This window comes from Dryobates pubescens, chromosome 22, assembly GCF_014839835.1.
Source record: "Dryobates pubescens isolate bDryPub1 chromosome 22, bDryPub1.pri, whole genome shotgun sequence".
NCBI classification, from domain to species: Eukaryota; Metazoa; Chordata; class Aves; order Piciformes; family Picidae; genus Dryobates; species Dryobates pubescens.
This window is the reverse complement of record NC_071633.1, coordinates 14,435,689-14,453,836: the sequence shown is the minus strand read 5'-3', so window position 1 is coordinate 14,453,836 and position 18,148 is coordinate 14,435,689. Positions and strand designations below refer to the sequence as shown.

At 59.4% G+C, this 18,148-nt stretch overlaps 1 protein-coding gene across 1 annotated transcript; it reads left to right on the top strand.

Annotated features, from left to right (window-relative positions):
* Positions 1 to 9,570: 9,570 nt before the first annotated feature.
* Positions 9,571 to 15,123, top strand: VPS37C (VPS37C subunit of ESCRT-I). The gene is made up of 6 exons (XM_054171937.1): positions 9,571 to 9,609; positions 10,481 to 10,581; positions 11,678 to 11,793; positions 11,870 to 12,041; positions 13,202 to 13,284; positions 14,053 to 15,123. The coding sequence occupies exons 3-6, from the start codon at positions 11,701 to 11,703 to the stop codon at positions 14,734 to 14,736; spliced, it is 1,032 nt and encodes a 343-aa protein (XP_054027912.1). The 5' UTR covers positions 9,571 to 9,609; positions 10,481 to 10,581; positions 11,678 to 11,700; the 3' UTR covers positions 14,737 to 15,123.
* The last annotated feature ends 3,025 nt before the right edge of the window (positions 15,124 to 18,148 follow it).

Genomic DNA, 18,148 nt, shown 5'->3' with positions numbered 1-18,148 from the left:
CATGGGGGGGTTGGAAGGGAGCTCTGGAGCTCAGCCAGCACCAGCCCCCTGCCCCAGCAGGGCACTCACAGCAGCTTGCCCAGCAGCACAGTGCCCAGGGGGGGTTGCAAGCTCTCCACACAAGGACACTCCACAACCTCTCTGGGCAGCCTGCTCCAGGCCTCCAGCACCCTCACCCCAAACAACTTTCTCCTCAGCTTCAGAGGCAACCTCCTGCCTGCCACTTTGTGCCCTCTGCCCCTTGCCTAGGCACCTTGGTGGACTGTCTGGAGATCTAGAAGTGGCTCAGTGTCCCTCCCTGGGCACCACACAGCTCTCAACCCACACTTGGCACCATCCTTCCCTTTAATCTTGCTGAGTAATTCCCCTGGCAAGGAGCTTGCTGGAGAGACAGCCAGGCTTGGTGTTCCCTGGGCTGGAAGTGGCTCATGGTGATGGCTCCTGAGTGAAGGATCCTCTCCTCCCAGGACCTGCCCTCTTGGCCTTATCCTCTAGTCCCATGTGCTGGTGAGCTCTTCCCTGAGCTCAGTTCACCCAGGCTCCTCTCAGTCTTGATTGTTATTATGGGGTTTAGAGCCCTCTGAGGATCTTCTCAGCCTGGGAGCTAGGAGGCAGATGTGGTGTGAGCCATCCTGACAGCCCTCCAGCCTCATCCTCTGGGATGGGAGGAGGGGAAACCAGCAGCACAAGCAGGCTGCTGGGCTGCCCTTGCTGTCCAAGGTGAGTCTGGCTCTGGAGGTCACCCTGCTGGGGACAGTCAGGCTCAGGGTGCCGTGGGGAAGGGACCTGGAAGGCTCAGGCTGACGACTTGGGTCCTGACCTGAAGGTTTCCGACCTTGGTAGAGAACTGGAGAGAGTGAGCCGTGCTGGGGCCTGCCAGAAGCTGCCCTCTGAGCCAGGAGGAAGGTCCAAACCCAGCTGCAAAGGGCACCAGCCACAACCCTGCTGCTCCCTCAGCAGGGCAGAGGCAGCAGCCCCGGGGAGGGCAGGGGGCAGGCAGCGCTCCGTGGGGCACAGGCTGGGTGCCGGCTGCCCACCTCGGGTGGCAGCGGGCAGTGCCTGCTCTGTCGTAGCTCTGCCTGGCAGCAGAGGGCACCAAACGATGTGGAGATGCCCTCTGTGCTCTCCAAAAGCAGATGGAGAGCAGCTGGCAGCTGGGGGGGGGGGGAGCCTGGAGGCTCTGTGGCCTGGTTTGGCTGCCCCTGCCCGGGGCACTGTGCCTGGCTCAGGAGCCCTGCTCCATAGCATTCCCAAAGGCTGGCTCCTGTGGCCAGGGAATGGCAGCTTTGGCTGGCTGAGCAAGGCTGGGGTTGGCTCTGTGTGTGTGCAGAGGCTCCTGATGAGCTTGGGCCATGCTAAAGCTTTGCATGGCAGAATCCCCCAATGCCAGCACCTGGAGACCACCCAGCCCCAGCCCCCTGCCCCAGCAGGGCACCCCCAGCAGCTTGCCCAGCAGCACAGTGCCCAGGGGGGGTTGCCAGCTCTCCACACCAGGACACTCCACAACCTCTCTGGGCAGCCTGCTCCAGGCCTCCAGCACCCTCACCCCAAACAACTTTCTCCTCAGCTTCAGAGGCAACCTCCTGCCTGCCACTTTGTGCCCTCTGCCCCTTGGCCTGGCCCTGGGCACCACTCAGCAGAGTCTGGCCCCAGCCTCTTGCCCCCCACAGCTCCTTTAGCTCTTGCTGAGCATTGCTCAGCTGCCCTCTGGGGCTGCTCTTCTGCAGGCTCCACAGCCCCAGGGCTCTCAGCCTTTGCTCCTCACAGAGCTGCTCCAAGCCCCTCAGCATCTTCAGAGCCTGCCCTGGGCTCTGTCCAGCAGTTCCCAGGCTCTCTTGAGCTGGAGAGCCCAGAACTGGAGCCAGGACTGCAGCTGTGGCCTCACCAGGGCAGGGTAGAGATGGAGGAGAGCCTCCCTTGCCCTGCTGGCCACACTCTTCCTCATACCCCCAGGACACCATTTGCCTTCTTGTCCCCCAGAGCCCATTGCTGGCCCATGGGCATCTTGCTGTCCCCCAGCACTGCCAGGTCCCTCTCTGTGGAGCTGCTTCCCAGCCCTGCCCTGCCCTGCTGCAGGAGGTTGCTCTGGAGGTGGCTGATTATTCCTGGAGGTCACTCTCAGGGTTCCCTGAGCATGGTGGTCAAGAGCAGCAGGAGATGGACATCTCCAAAACTACCTGGGCTCTAAGATGGGCCTTGAGTGGCAAATAAATCAGCTCCTGTGTGGGGATGCCTGTTGGGAATGCAATGGCCACAAGGCCAGCTTGGAGTCCCCATCCCTGGAGGGGGTCCAGAAATGTGTGGCCATGGGACCTGGGGGCCTGGTTTGGTGGCCATGGTGGTGCTGGACTCAATGGTGCTCAGAGGGCACTTGGGGGCTGGTTTGGTGGCCATGGTGGTGCTGGACTCAATGGTGCTCAGAGGGCACCTGGGGGCCTGGTTTGGTGGCCATGGTGGTGCTGGACTCAATGGTGCTCAGAGGGCACCTGGGGGCTGGTTTGGTGGCCATGGTGGTGCTGGACTCAATGGTGCTCAGAGGGCACCTGGGGGCTGGTTTGGTGGCCATGGTGGTGCTGGACTCAATGGTGCTCAGAGGGCACCTGGGGGCCTGGTTTGGTGGCCATGGTGGTGCTGGACTCAGTGGTGCTCAGAGGGCACCTGGGGGCTGGTTTGGTGGCCATGGTGGTGCTGGACTCAATGGTGCTCAGAGGGCACCTGGGGGCCTGGTTTGGTGGCCATGGTGGTGCTGGACTCAGTGGTGCTCAGAGGGCACCTGGGGGCTGGTTTGGTGGCCATGGTGGTGCTGGACTCAATGGTGCTCAGAGGGCTTTTCCAACCCAAACACCTCTGTGGTTCTGTGGCCAAGTGCCTCCAAGGGAAGCCTTCAAGACTGGCCAACCACCCTCCTGCTGCCTTGAGCCATCCTGGGGCTGATTCTGGGGGCCAGAGAGGACCACTGAGCAATGTCCTCCTGCACGGGGAAGGCTCTTTGCTGACTCAGCTCAGCAATGGCCTCAGCCAACTTTATCTGCCCAGGCTTGAAAAACTCAGCCTGAAATCAGCTCCTTCAGCTGGCCCTTATCTTGGCAAGCACAGATTAAGGCAGCAAAGTTGTTTTCCAGTCCCAGGCCCTTCCTGTCCCTTCCCTAAAGCCATTGGTGGCCATCACGGTGGCTTTATCAGCCCCGTCAGATGAAAGGCACAGGGCAGGGAGGCACAGAGCAGAGAGCTCGGGGTGGAGGCTCCTCTGAGGGGCCAAAGCCCTTTGATTTCATCTGATGGATGCCCCAAGGAGCAGTGCTGGGCCCCATGCTCTTTAATGTCTTTGTGGATGAGCTGGAGGAGGGCACTGAGTCCCTCAGCAGTAAGTGTGCAGAGGACACCAAGCTGGGGGCAGGAGTTGAGCTGCTGGAGGGTAGGAGAGCTCTGCCAGAGGCACCCTGCCAGGCTGGGCAGAGCCCAAGGGCAGGAGATTGAACACAGCCAAGTGCCAGGGGCTGCACTTTGGCCACAGCAACCCCAGGCAGTGCTACAGGCTGGGGGCAGAGTGGCTGAGAGCAGCCAGGCAGAGAGGGACCTGGGGGGACTGGTTAAAAGTAGGCAGAACATGAGCCTGCAGTGTGCCCAGGTGGCCAAGAAGGCCAAGGGCATCCTGGCCTGCAGCAGGAAGAGTGTGGCCAGCAGGAGCAGGGAGGTCATTGTGCCCTGTGCTCAGCACTGCTCAGGCCACACCTTGAGTCCTGAGTCCAGTTCTGGGCTCCTCAGTTGAGGAAAGATGTTGAGGTGCTGGAAGGTGTCCAGAGAAGGGCAACAAAGCTGGGGAGGGGTCTGGAGCACAGCCCTGGGAGGAGAGGCTGAGGGAGCTGGGGTTGCTTAGCCTGGAGAAGAGGAGGCTCAGGGGAGACCTTCTTGCTCTCTCCAGCTCCCTGAAGGGAGGTTGTAGCCAGGTGGGGGTTGGTCTCTTCTCCCAGGCACCCAGCACCAGAACAAGAGGCCACAGTCTCAAGCTGTGCCAGGGGAGGTTTAGGCTGGAGGTGAGGAGAAAGTTCTTCCCAGCAAGAGAGATTGGCCATGGGGATGTGCTGCCCAGGGAGGTGGTGGAGTCCCCATCCCTGGAGGAGTTTAGGAAGAGCCTTGATAGGGTGCTTGGTGCCATGGTTTAGTTGATTAGATGGTGTTGGGTGATAGGTTGGACTGGATGAGCTCAAAGGTCTTTTCCAACCTGCTCCTATTCTATTCTATTCTATTCTATTCTATTCTATTCTATTCTATTCTATTCTATTCTATTCTATTCTATTCTATTCTATTCTATCCTATCCTATCCTATCCTACCCTCTCCTATCCTATCCTCTCCTATCCTCTCCTATCCTATCCTCTCCTATCCTATCCTCTCCTATCCTCTCCTATCCTATCCTACCCTATCCTATCCTATCCTCTCCTATCCTCTCCTCTCCTCTTTGGTTGAATTCCCCAGGAGGGCCCACAGGGCTGTAGGCTGATCCCTGCTGAAGTGGTTGTGGGTGGACTGCTGCTGGGGCAGGAGCTCAGGCAGCTGCTGGGGATGCTGACTAAGAGCCTGGGTGGCCTCAGCTTGTGGTTGGTAAATCAGTGAATGCTCTTCTTTGGCCAGAGAGTGACCGGACCAGAGAGACCACAAAGCTTCCTGGCTGCAAAGAGCAAGTGCAGGAGGGGAAATGGTTTGATTGTGGTGGTGAGAGGCAAGCAGTGGCCAGGGGACTGCCTGTGATGTGGTGCTGAGGAGCTGCTGGCTGCAGGGAGGGTGCTGGACCGGAGGAGCCCTTCCAAGCCCAGCTTTTCTCTGAGCTCTCTCCTAAGTGGTGCAGCTCTGCTGAGCTGCTGATTAAGGGCTGGGTGAGGTTCAGAGAATGGCTCTTCAGTGCCTTGAGCCCTTTGCCTGCCGAGGAACACAGCTAACATTGTCTTCACCCCCAGCAGCACACCAGCAGATAAAAAGCACATTATCAGGGGTGGGTTGTTTTGGTTTGGGGGGGGGGGGGGTTCTTTCCCCCCCACCCCCTCCACCCTTCTCATTGGGAAAGCTTCCAACTTTCCTTTGACTCCTGGGCTCAGGAGGAGCCTCCAAGCAAAACCACAAAGGGACTTGGCCAGATGCTAAACAAAAGGGGAATTCTGAGGAAGGAGCAGGACTGCTGAGGTCAGCCCTGCCCCTGGGGGGTTGTTTTCTTAGCCTTTCACTGCCTCTGCTCTCCAGTCCCACACCACCAACCCCCCCCCCCTCCCTGCCCTGATGAGCCTGGCACTGATCACAGAAAGATCTTGCAGGTCATGGAGCCCAAGCCTTCCCCCAGCACTGCCCAGGGCACCACCAAGCCACAGCCCTCAGCACCACAGCTCCAGGGCTCTCAAACCCCTCCAGGGATGGGGACCCCACCACTGCCCTGGGCAGCCTGGGCCAGGCCTTGACAACCCTCAAGGGCAACAAATTGTTCCTCATGGCCAACCTAAACCTCCTCTGGGGCATCCTGAGGCCATTTCCTTTTGGCCCATCACTTGGCCCTGGGAGAAGAGCCCAACCCCCACCTGGCTGCAGCCTCCTTGCAGGGGGCTGCAGAGAGCCAGGAGGTCTCCCCCTTCCTTTTCCCCAGGCTCAACACCCCCAGCTCCCTCAGCTGCTCCTCCCCAGCCCTGCTCTCCAGCCCCTTCCCCAGCTTGGTTGCCCTTCTCTGGCCCTGCTCCAGCTCCTCAGTGTCCTTGCAGCAAGGCACCAACCCTCTCCTCACCCCCACCCTGTGCCTGGGACCTCATGAGCCTTGTGGCTTCCCCTCCCAGCACCTCGTGAGGAGGGCTGGTGGCCACCCCAGCAGCTTCCTTCCTCCCTCCCCCAGGAGCACAGCACCAGCTGCACCTCTCTACTGCTGTGCCCCTTGGGGGGGGGACACATCCTGGAGGAGCTGGGTACAGCCCCACCAGCCCAAATCCCCCCTCTCATGGGGATGGATGCTCAAGGGGAAGGAATTGTTGCTCATGCCCACCCTAAACCTCCCCTGGTGCAACCTGAGGTCGCTTCCCCTTGTCCTGTCAGCCTTTGTGGCTGTCATCTGGGAGAGGATCTGTGTGATGTGACCATGAAGCCATCTCTCCTCCAAAGAAAGGAGGCCAGAGAACAGAGGAGGCCTCATCCTTCAGCATGGCCCAGAAAGCACTCAGTTAGCACAGCTCTGATGGCTGGGTAACACCTTCAGAGAGCCAGAGAATGGCCAGGGTTGGAAGGCACCTCCTGAAGGTCAGCCAGTCCAACCCCCCTGCAGGCAGATCAGGTTGCTCAGAGCCCTCTCCAGCCTCACCTTGAATACCTACAGGGATGAAGCCTCCACCACCTCCCTGGGCAACCTGCTGCAGTGTTCCAGCACCCTCGTGGTGCAGATCTTGCTCCTCACATCCAACCTAAACCTGCTCTGCTCTCCTGGGGCACACCTTGTTCCTCACATCCAGTCTAAATCTCCTCTCATTGCCAGCCATTGCTCCTCGTCCTGTCCCTGCAGGCCTTTGCAAACAGTCCCTCTGCAGCCTCCTTGCAGCCCCCTTCAGCTGCTGGAAGGCTGCTCTAAGGTCTCCCTGGAGCCTTCTCTTCTCCAGGCTGAACAACCCCAGCTCCCTCAGCCTGTCCTTGTAGCAGAGGTGCTCCAGCCCCCTGCTCATTGTTGGATGATAGGTTGGACTCAATGACCTCCAGGGGTCTTTTCCAACCTGCTTAATTCCATTCCATTCCATTCCATTCCATTCCATTCTATTCTATTCTATTCCATTCCATTCCATTCCATTCCATTCCATTCTATTCTATTTCTATTCTATTCCATTCCATTCCACTCTATTCTATTCCACTCTATTCTATTCTATTCTAGTCTAGTCTAGTCTAATTCTATTCCATTCCATCCTATTCTATTCCATCCTATTCTATTCTATTCTATTCTATTCTATTCTATTCTATTCTATTCTATTCTATTCCACTCTATTCTATTCCACTTCTATTCTATTCTATTCTATTCTATTCTATTCTATTCTATTCTATTCTATTCTATTCTATTCCACTCTATTCTATTCCATTCTATTCTATTCTATTCTATTCCATTCTATTCTATTCTATTCTATTCTAATTCTATTCCATTTCATTCCATTCCATTCTCTTCTATTCCACTCTATTTTATTCCATTCCATTCCACTCTATTCCATTCCACTCTATTCTATTCTATTCTAATTCTATTCTATTCCAATCCATTCCATTCCATTCCATTCCACTCCACTCCATTCCATTCCATTCCATTCCACTCCACTCCACTCCACTCCATTCCATTCCACTCCACTCCACTCCACTCCATTCCATTTTTGTGGCCCCCCTCTGGACCCTCTCTCCACCAGGGCTGGCCCCACTTTAACCAGGCCAGGCTGGAGAGGGCTCTGAGCAGCCTGCTGCAGTTGAAGCTGCCCCTGCTGACTGCAGAGAGCTTGGAACTGGATGACCTTTGGAGGTCCCTTCCAACCCAAACAGTCCTGGGACCTACGATCCTCTTAAGCAAACGTCCTGCAGCCCTTCCCTGTCCCTGGGGATGGCTTCTCACATCAAAGCCCTTGGAAACCACCTCATCAGCCTCTGGAAAGAGGCAAGCTGCAGGGAACACAGCGGGTTTGACCTGCTTATCAACCACCCCTCCCGAACAAATGGTCCTTGTTCAAAGCCCAGGGGACCTCTCGGGCTTCACATGACTCACACCCATTGTCCAACCCTCCTCACGTGGCGCCCGGCCCCAGGCAGGGGCCAGAGGTGCCCTTCCCAGGACGTGTGCCTGGGATCCCAGCAGCCCTCTCACACCTGGCTGACCTTGCCCCAGCCTCAAGCTGGGCCAGGGGGAGGTTCAGGCTGGAGGTGAGGAGAAAGCTCTTCCCAGCCAGAGAGATTGGCCACGGGGATGTGCTGCCCAGGGAGGTGGTGGAGTCCCCGTCCCTGGAGGTGTTTAGGAAGAGCCTGGATGGGGCACTTGGTGCCATGGATTAGTTGAGCAGATGGTGTTGGGTGATAGGTTGGGCTGGATGATCTCAAAGGTCTTTTCAAGCCTGGTTAATTCTGTTCTATTCTAATTGGCCACTGGGATGTGCTGCCCAGGGAGGTGGTGGAGTCCCCATCCCTGGAGGTGTTCAGACAAGGCTTGGATGTGGCCCTTGGAGCCATGGATGAGTTGTAAGCTCTTCACAGACTCACAGCATCACCAAGGTTGGAAGAGACCTCAAAGATCAGCGAGTCCAACCTGTCACCACAGACCTCCTGACTAAACCATGGCACCAAGTGCCACGTCCAGTCCCCTCTTGAACACCTCCAGGGATGGGGACTCCACCGCCTCCCTGGGCAGCACATTCCCATGGCCAATCTCTCTGGCTGGGAAGAACTTCTCCCTAACATCCAACCTAAACCTCCCCTGGCACAGCTTGAGACTGTGGCCTCTTGTTCTGGTGCTGGGTGCCTGGGAGAAGAGACCAACCCCCACCTGGCTCCAACCTCCCTTCAGGGAGTTGCAGAGAGCAAGAAGGTCTCCCCTGAGCCTCCTCTTCTGCAGGCTAAGCAACCCCAGCTCCCTCAGCCTCTCCTCCCAGGGCTGTGCCCCAGACCCCTCCCCAGCTTGGTTGCCCTTCTCTGGACACCTTCCAGCAGCTCAACATCTGGTGGAGTCCCCATCCCTGGAGGTGTTTAGGAGACTGGATGGGGTGCTGGGTGCCATGGTTGAGTTGATGAGATGGTGCTGGGTGATAGGTTGGACTCGGTGATCTCAAAGGTCTTTTCCAACCTGGTCTATTCCTATCCTATCCTATCCTATCCTATCCTATCCTATCCTATCCTATCCTATCCTATCCCATCCCATCCCATCCTATCCTATCCCATCCTATCCTATCCTATCCCATCCCATCCTATCCCATTTGATTTCTATTCTATTTTGTTCTAAGAGAGGCAGATTCAGCCTGGAGAGGAGGGAGAAATGTTTGCCCCTGAGGGTGGTGAGAGCCTGTCCCAGGCTGCCCAGGGAGAGCTGGGAGCTGCCCCAGCCCTGGCACCACTGCAGCTCAGGTTGGTTGGGGGGCTCTGAGCAGCCTGCTGTGGTTGGGGCTGTCCCTGCTGGCCGCAGGGGGTTGCAGTAGATGAGCTGTGAAGGTCCTTTCCCACCCAAGCCCGCCTGGGACTCTCTAAGGCCAGGGGCAGCTCCTCTGTGGCACCAACATGGAGGACGCGAGGGGCTCCAGCAGGCCGCAGCTCGAGGAGCACCGTCGGGGGGGGGGAAACACCACCAAAGCCACAGCGATTTATTCAAACACAGAGCGGTTTATCAAAACGCCAAGCAGCCGGTGCCGAGCATCGCTTTACCCGCCGGCGATCAACGACCGGCCCCCAGCCCCGGCCGCCCTCCCGCCTCAGCGCCACAAGATGGCGGCCGCAAGATGGCGGCGGGAGGCGCCTCAGGGAGAGGGGAGGGGGAATCCCCTCACCGCCCCCCACCCCCCGGCCCCGCCGTGGCTCCGCCCACTTCCGCTCTCGCACCGGAAGCAGGAAGCGCCCGGCGGAAGGAGGCTTCCGGATGCGCGGCGGTGAGTCCCCGGCGATCGGGGTCATTCCCTCCTGCCCTGCGAGGGAAAGGAGGCCCCGGCCCGCCGCTCTCCCCGGCGTTCGCAGCCCCTCAGCTGGGTGTTTGCAGCCGGGACCCCGCCGGGACCTTAGGGAGCGGGCGGGAACTCAGCCGGGTCATGCCTTGTACCGGCAGCCGCTCTGTAGGCCACAGCCTCCCGGTTGCCCTCCCCTGCACCTCCCAGGAGCAGCTCTGCGTTGGCAGAGCAGTCTCTGCCGTGTCCCAGCTGGAGGGTGAACCCAGGCGTTCCCCGCAGCTCGCCTTCCCGGTGTGGCAGGACACGGAGGCCTTAGGCGGGACTCCCCGGGGCTGAGGTTGGGGGTTCCCTAACGCGGAGGGCAATGAACGGGGTGCAGCAGTCCTGCGAGCGGCTCTTCTCGGTGCCTTTCTGGGGTGTGAGAGCCTGTGCCTTGCCCCTTGGAGAGGCAAAGTGTCACCTCGCTGCCATATCTTGCCAGAACACTGCTAACAGCCGGTGGGATACGTGAGGCCAGAGCCCCTGCCCTGTGCTGGAGCCGGGGCACTGCCCAGCTCTTTGCATCCCCCCTCCTCGGGGCCCTCTGGGTGCTTTCCACAGACCATCCATGGCCTCCATTCCCACATGGCAGCAGGGGCTGAGCATCCCAGCTGCCATTATTCCTGATCTTCCTGCTTCAATATCTGTTTTAGTGAGTTCCTTTCTTGTCTGCCAGAGGGATGATGTTAGATCCATCTATACCTGATAAGGGAGCTGATTTCCCAGCTGGTTGTTGCTGGGACAAGTTTGGCTGGATCCTGGGTGAAGGGATTTGGTAACACTTGAGCCTCACCTTGTCATGCCATGTTCTCTGCAGAGGCTGATGCAACCTCCCTGGAGTGATAGCACTGGGATGTTCCACCTGGGTGAGAGGTAGACAAGCCACCAGCAATTAGGACAACGCTGGAATCCCTGCTGGTATGTCCCCTTCACTGGCAGGAGTGCCTTGCTCACCTGCTGGTGCTGTGGGCAGCAGGGGGAGGGAGTGGGTTATGCCCATCTGCTTCTCTCTGCTGAGACCCCCCAGCTGCTGTGCTGGGGCCAGCTCTGGAGTCCTCAGCACAGCACAGGCAGGGAGCTGTTGGAGTGGGGCCAGAGGAGGCCACTCTGGGAGGCCAGGCTGAGAGAGTTGGGGTTGTTCAGCCTGGAGAAGAGAAGGCTCCAGGGGGACCTTTTGGTGGCTTCAGGGGGCCTCAGCTCCCTCAGCTGCTCCTCCCCAGCCCTGTTCTCCAGCCCCTTCCCCAGCTTGGCTGCCCTGCTCTGGCCCTGCTGCACCTGGGGTTGTTCAGCCTGGAGAAGGCTCCAGGGAGACCTTCTGGTGGCCTTGCAGTGCTTCAGGGGGCTGGGGAGGAAGCTGGGGGACAGGCTTCTGAGCAGGGCCTGTTGTGCAGGGCTGATGGTTTGGAGCTAACAGAGGGAGATTGAGGCTGGAGAGAAGGGAGAGCTGTTGGCCCCTGGGGGTGGTGAGCCGAAGCCATCCCTCCACCATTCCTGAGGGCAGCGGTGGCACCACGTGGCTTGAGAGGAGAACACCCAGAGAGGAAACCCAGCAGCTGAGGTGGCAGCTGAGGGAGTGGAGAGGTGATGAAGCCCCAGGTGGCCACCATGGCCCCATGTGTGCTGGGGGTGTAGCTGGACACAAGCAGATACCAGAGCCTTGCTCTTGTTGCTCTTTGGAGCAGGAGTCTGCAATGGGACCCTGTGGTGAGAGCCAAGTGGGGGGTGAGAGGCAGACACTGGGTGGCTGTGAGTAGGTGTTTCCTTGGCAGACTTGTCTGGCACACAGACAGAACCCCTCTAAAGAAGCTGTGAGGAGGGGGAAACAAAGCAGCTGGGCCAGAAGGGCAGAGGAGCTGTGCCTTGTGCTGCCTCTCCCTCTGCGCCTTCAGAGGAGCTCCCACACGCTCCCACACCCCCAGAGCTGGGTTTAAATCCCTGAGAGGGTTAGTTCCTACCTGCACTTGGCTTTAGCAAACCCTCCCCTTTGATCTGCTTGCCTTTCCCTGCCCCTTAGGAGCCTGCAGCTTCTCCAGGAGGATGGACAGCCTGAGGAGCCGGACGGTGGAGGAGCTCCAGGCGCTGCAGGAGGACGCTGAGGAGATCGAGCGCCTGGCCCTGGAGTCTCAGGAGGTATTGTGGGGCTGGGCAAGCACCTCACCTGTGTGACCCCCTGATTCCACAGCTCTGCTCCTCTCCCCTCCTGCAGGTTCAGGAGCTGCAGCTGGAAAGGGAGATGGCCCTGGCTGCCAACAGGAGCTTGGCTGAGCAGAACCTCAAGTTCCAGGCGCCGCTGGAGTCCGGGCGCTCCGACCTCTCCAGCAAGTATGAGGAGCTGCAGAAGCTGGCTGAGAGGTGTAAAGAGCAGAAGGCCAAGCTGGGTGAGTGTCTGCAAACCTGCCTTTCTCCTTCTGCCTGCCTTGGCCACACTGAGCACAGAAGCTCTTCAGGGTGGTGGCAGAGAGGGCTCTGTTGTGGATCGAGCACAAGCCCTACGAGGAGAGGCTGAGGGAGCTGGGGTTGCTCAGCCTGGAGAAGAGGAGGCTCAGGGGAGACCTTAGTGCTCTCTACAGCTACCTGAAGCTGTAGCCAGGAGGGGGTTGGTCTCTTCTCCCAGGCAACCAGCACCAGAACAAGAGGGCACAGTCTCAAGCTGTGCCAGGGGAAGTTTAGGCTGGAGGTGAGGAGAAAGTTCTTCCCAGAGAGAGTTGTTAGGCATTGGGATGTGCTGCCCAGGGAGGTGGTGGAGTCCCCATCCCTGGAGGTGTTCAAGAGGGGATTGGCTGTGGCCCTTGGAGCCATGGTTTAGCAGTCAGGAGGTGTTGGGTGGCAGCTTGGACCTGATGATCTCTGAGGTCTCTTCCAACCTTACTGATTCTATTCTATGATTCTAAGCTCTTTGGTTTCCTGATCACAGATCAAGGATGCTTATCCCAACTACTGCAGCCATGTGAGGTCCTTTCCTCTCTAGATCTCCTAACACCAAGGGAATGCAAGGAGAAGGGCCAAAGAAAGGCAATGAAGTCAGTGTAGGTTCTGGAGCATAAGTCTTGGAGCAGCTGAGGGACCTGTGGTTGTTCAGCCTGGAGAAGAGGAGGTTGAGAGAAGACCTTCTGGCCCTCTCCAGCTCCCTGCAAGGAGGCTGAAGCCAGGTTGGGGTTGGGCTTTTCACCTAAGGAGCAACTGCCAGGACAAGAGGCAATGGCCTCAGGTTGCCCCAGGGGAGGTTTAGGTTGGCCATGAGGAACAGTTCATTGCCCTTGAGGGTTGTCAAGGCCTGGCCCAGGCTGCCCAGGGCAGTGGTGGAGTCCCCATCCCTGGAAGGGGTTTCAGAGCCATGGCTGAGAGCCATGGCTTGGTGGTGCCCTGGCAGTGCTGGGTGAAGGCTTGGACTCCATGATCTCAAAGGTCTCTTCCCACCCAAACTCTTCTGGGATCCTGTAACAGTTGCCCAGGCAGGAAGGGGAGGGTGCAGCAGGTCTGTGTGCTGATGGTTTTCCCCGGTCCCATGTTTGTTGGTTCTGTTCCCTTTGTTCCCCAGAGAAGTTCTCAGCAGCTCTGCATCCTCAGACCTTGCTGGAGCTGCTGCAGGTGGAAAGCCAGAAGATTGAGGAGGAGTCTGAGGTGAGCTGGAGGTTTAAATCCATGGAACACTCATGGAGTGGGTGACCTGTTTAGGTTGGAAGAGGCCTTGCAGATCAAATCCCACTGGTCCATTGCATCCCCAAACCCAGTCCCTCAAGGCAGGGGTCAGCCCTTTGTCATCTGGCCCTTCTTGCTCCCCAGAAGCACTGGATTGCCCTTGTCCTGCTTGGGTCTGGTGGGATGGTCTCTGGGTGAGGCACACATCCTCTGCTGGGCTGGAGGTGAAGTGGAAGGATGCAGTGCTGAACTCATGGCTTTGCTTCTCTCCTCCCTTCTTTCCCCTTCCTTCCCTCTCCCCCCTTCCCCTCCTTCCCTTCCTTCCCTCTCCCCCCTTCCCCTCCTTCCCTTCCTTCCCTCTCCCCCCTTCCCCTCCTTCCCTTCCTTCCCTCTCCCCCCTTCCCCTCCTTCCCTTCCTTCCCTCTCCCCCCTTCCCCTCCTTCCCTTCCTTCCCTCTCCCCCCTTCCCCTCCTTCCCTTCCTTCCCTCTCCCCCCTTCCCCTCCTTCCCTTCCTTCCCTCTCCCCCCTTCCCCTCCTTCCCTTCCTTCCCTCCCTCGCCTCCCTCTCCTCCCGTTCCCCTCCCTCCCTCTCCTCCCGTTCCCCTCCCTCCCTCTCCTCCCTCTCCCTCTCCTCCTCTCCCTCTCTCCCCTCCCTCCCCCTCTCCCCTCCCTCCCCCTCTCCCCTCCCTCCCAGACCCTCTCCCCTGCCCCTCTCCCCTCCCTCCCCTCTCCCCTCCCCCCCCCCCTGCAGAAGCTGGCTGAGGAGTTCCTGGGGGGCGAGGCGAGCCTGGAGTGCTTCCTGGCGCGGTTCGGGGCGCTGCGGCAGCTCTCCCACCTGCGCCGGGTGCGAGTGGAGAAGCTGCAGGAGCTGCTGCGGCGCTCGGCGGCGCCGGAGCCCGCCGGGGACTCGCAGCCGGCTCCTCCTGCCGGCGCCGGCGCCCCGCCCCCGGCGCAGCCCTTCCCGTCGGGGCCTCCCTCCCTCCCCCTGCCCTACGGCCCGGCCCCCAGCCCCCCTGCAGGCGCCGCGGCCCGGGGGGCCCTGCCCGCCGCTCCCTTCCCGGCGGCGCAGCTCGCTTCCTCCCAGCCCGGCCCCCAGCCCTCCTTTGCCTACAGACCTCCCCCAGCACAGGCTGCTGACTATCCCACCCCCCCCTCGGGAGGCTCATCTTCCACTCCAGTCTACGCCTGGTCTCCCTCCAGGGCCCCCCCTGCCCCCTCCCCCTTTCCTGCCCCTTCTCCTCCGCCACCCAGACCTGTCTACCCTCCCTACTACCCCCCTGGGGCAGCCAGACCTCAGTGCCCCTACCCAACCCAACCTCCTCTTCCTAACTTCCCAATCCCCTCACAAGCTCCTTACCCTTCTGGCCCCCCCCAAGCCTTTGGGTACCCTCCACCACCTCCAAACCCTCAACGTCCTCCTTGGCCTGGCTACTAAGTGCAGCCCCCTGGGGGAGCATCCTCCACCGCTCCCCTCCACGTTGTGTGGCCTGAGGATGAAGAGCTTCACTCTCCCCCCCCCATCAGAGCAGAAGCATTAAGCAGGAGAAGAGAGTGAGTGGCTCTGGGGGTGGCTGGAGAGGCTGATGTGTCCCCCACCACGGGCTCTTGACTCTGTGGAGTTGTGTCTGGGGGGGTGGCTCACGGGCTGAAGAGGCCCAGCTGGGCTCACCCAGGCTCTGAGGTGACAGCCAGGACCCTGGCAACGACTTGCACTGCTGGCAGCCACCAAGAAACCGGCCCCCACCCTTGCCTGGGAGGGTGAGAGGGATGTAATATCATCCTCAGCCTTCTCACAGCTCCTGAAGACAAAGGGTGAGGTGTGTGGGGGGGGAGGACACTGCCAGTATTTCACTCACTGCTCTCCAAGGAGACCTCCCTGGAAGCAAAAAGGCAGAGCCAGCCTGGGGAGACCTGGGCTCTCTGGCTCCATCTCTACCACTGCTGCTGCTGCTTTGCAGCCCAGGAGCCTTCTCCCCACTGACCTTGGACCTTAGGACTCTGCCTCACAGAGAGCTCTGGAAGAGCTTCCCAGAGTTCCCCACCTGGGTTTTCATCTGTGCTTTTGAGGGGCTCCTGGGCTGCCACCACCAGCTGCTGCTGCTTTGGGAGGCAGAAGCAGCAGCTGCAGCCCCCTGTAGCCTCCTCCAAGCCCCTCTCCAGCTGGGTGGGGAGAGGGGGGGTGGTGGTGGTTATTTTGGGGCCCTCCAACCTTCCCTTCTCAGGAAACACTTGGGTAACAGGAGGGAGTGATGGGATGTTGATGGGATCTGCTTTGCTCAGCACTTTATCCTGGGAATCCTGCCTGTATCCCTGTGAGTTATTTATAAGGAACCATTACTAATGGACTAGGAGGAGGCAAATGCTTTGGGGGGAGGGGGGAGGTTGGGGTGGGTTGAGGGGAACAGTTCCAGAGCTGTGGTTAATTACAGTAATAAAACTTGATGCATTGCTGCTGGGCTCAGCATGCTGCTTGCTCTGGGAGGTGCTGGGGGCACTCAGCACTCACCCTTCTGCTCCCCACCCCTGGCATCCTCCAGCCTGCTGCCCCTTGGGTTGGTTGATGAAACCTTTCAGCCCTCTCCCAAGCAGCAAGGGCCAGGACAAGAGGAAACTGGCCTCAGGTGGCCCCAGGGGCAGGTTTAGGTTGGCCATGAGGAACAATTTGGTGCCCTTGAGGCTTGTCAAGGCCTGGCCCAGGGCAGTGGTGGAGTCCCCATCCCTGGAGGGGCTTCTGAGCTGTGGTGCTGAGGGCCATGGCTTGGTGGTGCCCTGGCAGTGCTGGGGGAAGGGTTTGGGCTCCATGACCTTAAAGAGCTTTTCCAACCTAAACTCTCCTGGGAGCCTTGCAGGACCAGCCTCTCCCAGCTCCTCTTTGCTGCTCTCTTTCCACCTTTCCTACGGAGCCTGCTTGGATCAGGTTCTTTTCACTCCATCCTTCCCTCCCTCCCTTTTCACTCCATCCCTCCCTTCCCTCCCTTTTCACTCCATCCCTCCCTTCCCTCCCTTTTCACTCCATCCCTCCCTTCCCTCCCTTTTCACTCCATCCCTCCCTTCCCTCCCTTTTCACTCCATCCCTCCCTTCCCTCCCTTTTCACTCCATCCCTCCTTTCCCTCCCTCCCTTTTCAGCCCATCCATCTCCCCCTGGCACCAACCTGTCCTTTCCCTCCCTGGCCAGGAGGCTGATGGCCCAAGGAGCAGCACTGGGTAGTGTTGGACAGAAGAGAGGAAGCCATAAGGACTAGGAGGAAACCCAATTTAATGGCAACAGTGCCTGCTAATTAAATCTCTCTGAGTGCTTCTCACCAGTTCTGCCTTCCCCACAGCCACCCTTGGCTTGCCCCAGCTGCCCCAACCCTGCTGTCCCACCCAGCCAGCCAAGCACTTGTCTCTGCAGCTCCTTCAGGCCCCAGCTGATGGCATCTCACAGGCTTTTCTCCTGCAGCTCAGCACCTGAGTTTGCTTTCAGCCCAGCCCAGGTGGCAGGAAGAGGAGGAGGAGTGTGTGGCTGTCTCAGTTTTGAGAGCCAGAGAAGCCAGCAGACCCTCTCTGAGCAGCCCTGAGCGTGGTTGTGCTGCTCTCAGTACAGGTTTGAGCCTTGCTGCTGCTTAGCCTCCCACAAAGGGCTTGAAACAATTCCCCCCTGCCTCACACTCTCCCATGGGAGAGCCTCAAAAGCAGAGGAAGCTCCTCAGGAAGGAGCTGAGCTGGGCTGGGTTAGAGCTGGGCTGGGTTAGAGCTGGGCTGAGTTAGGGCTGGGCTGGGTTGAAGCTGAGCTGGGATGGATTAAAGTTCAGCTAGGCTGGGTTAGAGCTGAGCTGGGCTGAGTTTGAGCTGGGATAGGTTGAAGCTGAGTTGGGCCTGGTTAGAGCTGGGTTGGAGCTGGGCTGGAGCTGAGCTAGGGTGGGTTAGAGCTGAGCTGGGCTGGGCTGGAGCCAAGCTGGGCTGGCTTGGAGCCGAGCTGTGGGTGCCTGAGGCGTGGGGTGAGCAGCAGGGAGCAGCATGGGTGGGTTTGGCTCTCAGTGTGGCAGGAGCTGGGGGTGGGGGTCCAGCCCCAGAGGTCTCCCATCACATCTGGGGGCACCTGGGCAGGCTTCTGCTGGGGTGAGCAGCACTGGAGCTGGTCACTGCTTCAGGGCAGCACTGTGTGGAGCCCCAGAAGGGCTTGGGCTGGGAAGGACCTTGTGAGATCTGAAGGGGATGGCCTTCAGTGGTGCCAGGGGAGGTTCAGGGTGGATGTTGGGGCAGATAAGGAAGAGAAGGTTCCAGGGAGACCTTCCTGGTGGCCTTGCAGTGCTTCAAGGGGCAGAGGAGGAAGCTGGGGGCAGACTTTGGAGCAGAGCCCTTTGTGCCAGGACAAGGGGTGGTGGTTTGGAACTGACAGAGGGAGATTCAGACAGGAGAGGAGGAAGAAATGTTGGAGCCTGAGGGTGGTGAGAGCCTGTCCCAGGCTGCCCAGAGAGAGCTGGGAGCTGCCCCAGCCCTGGCACCACTGCAGCTCAGGTTGGCTGGGGGGCTCTGAGCAACCTGCTGTGGTTGGAGCTGTCCCTGCTGAGTGCAGGGGGTTGGACTGGATGAGTTGGGAAGGTTCCATCCCACCCAAAGCAGTCTGGGACTGCGGAGTCTCCATCCCTGGAGGGGTTTCCAAGCCCTGGAGCTGTGCTGCTGAGGGCCAGGGTTTGGGGCTGTCCTGGGCAGCGCTGGGTTAAGGCTTGGAGACTCTGTGACCTTGAAGGTCCTTTTCCAACCCAAACCATCCTCTGAGTCCATGATTCTTTGCTTCCCTCTGGTTCAAGCCCCTGCCATGGGCAGGAGCCTCTGGTGCCAGGTCCCAGCTCCCCTTTTCGTT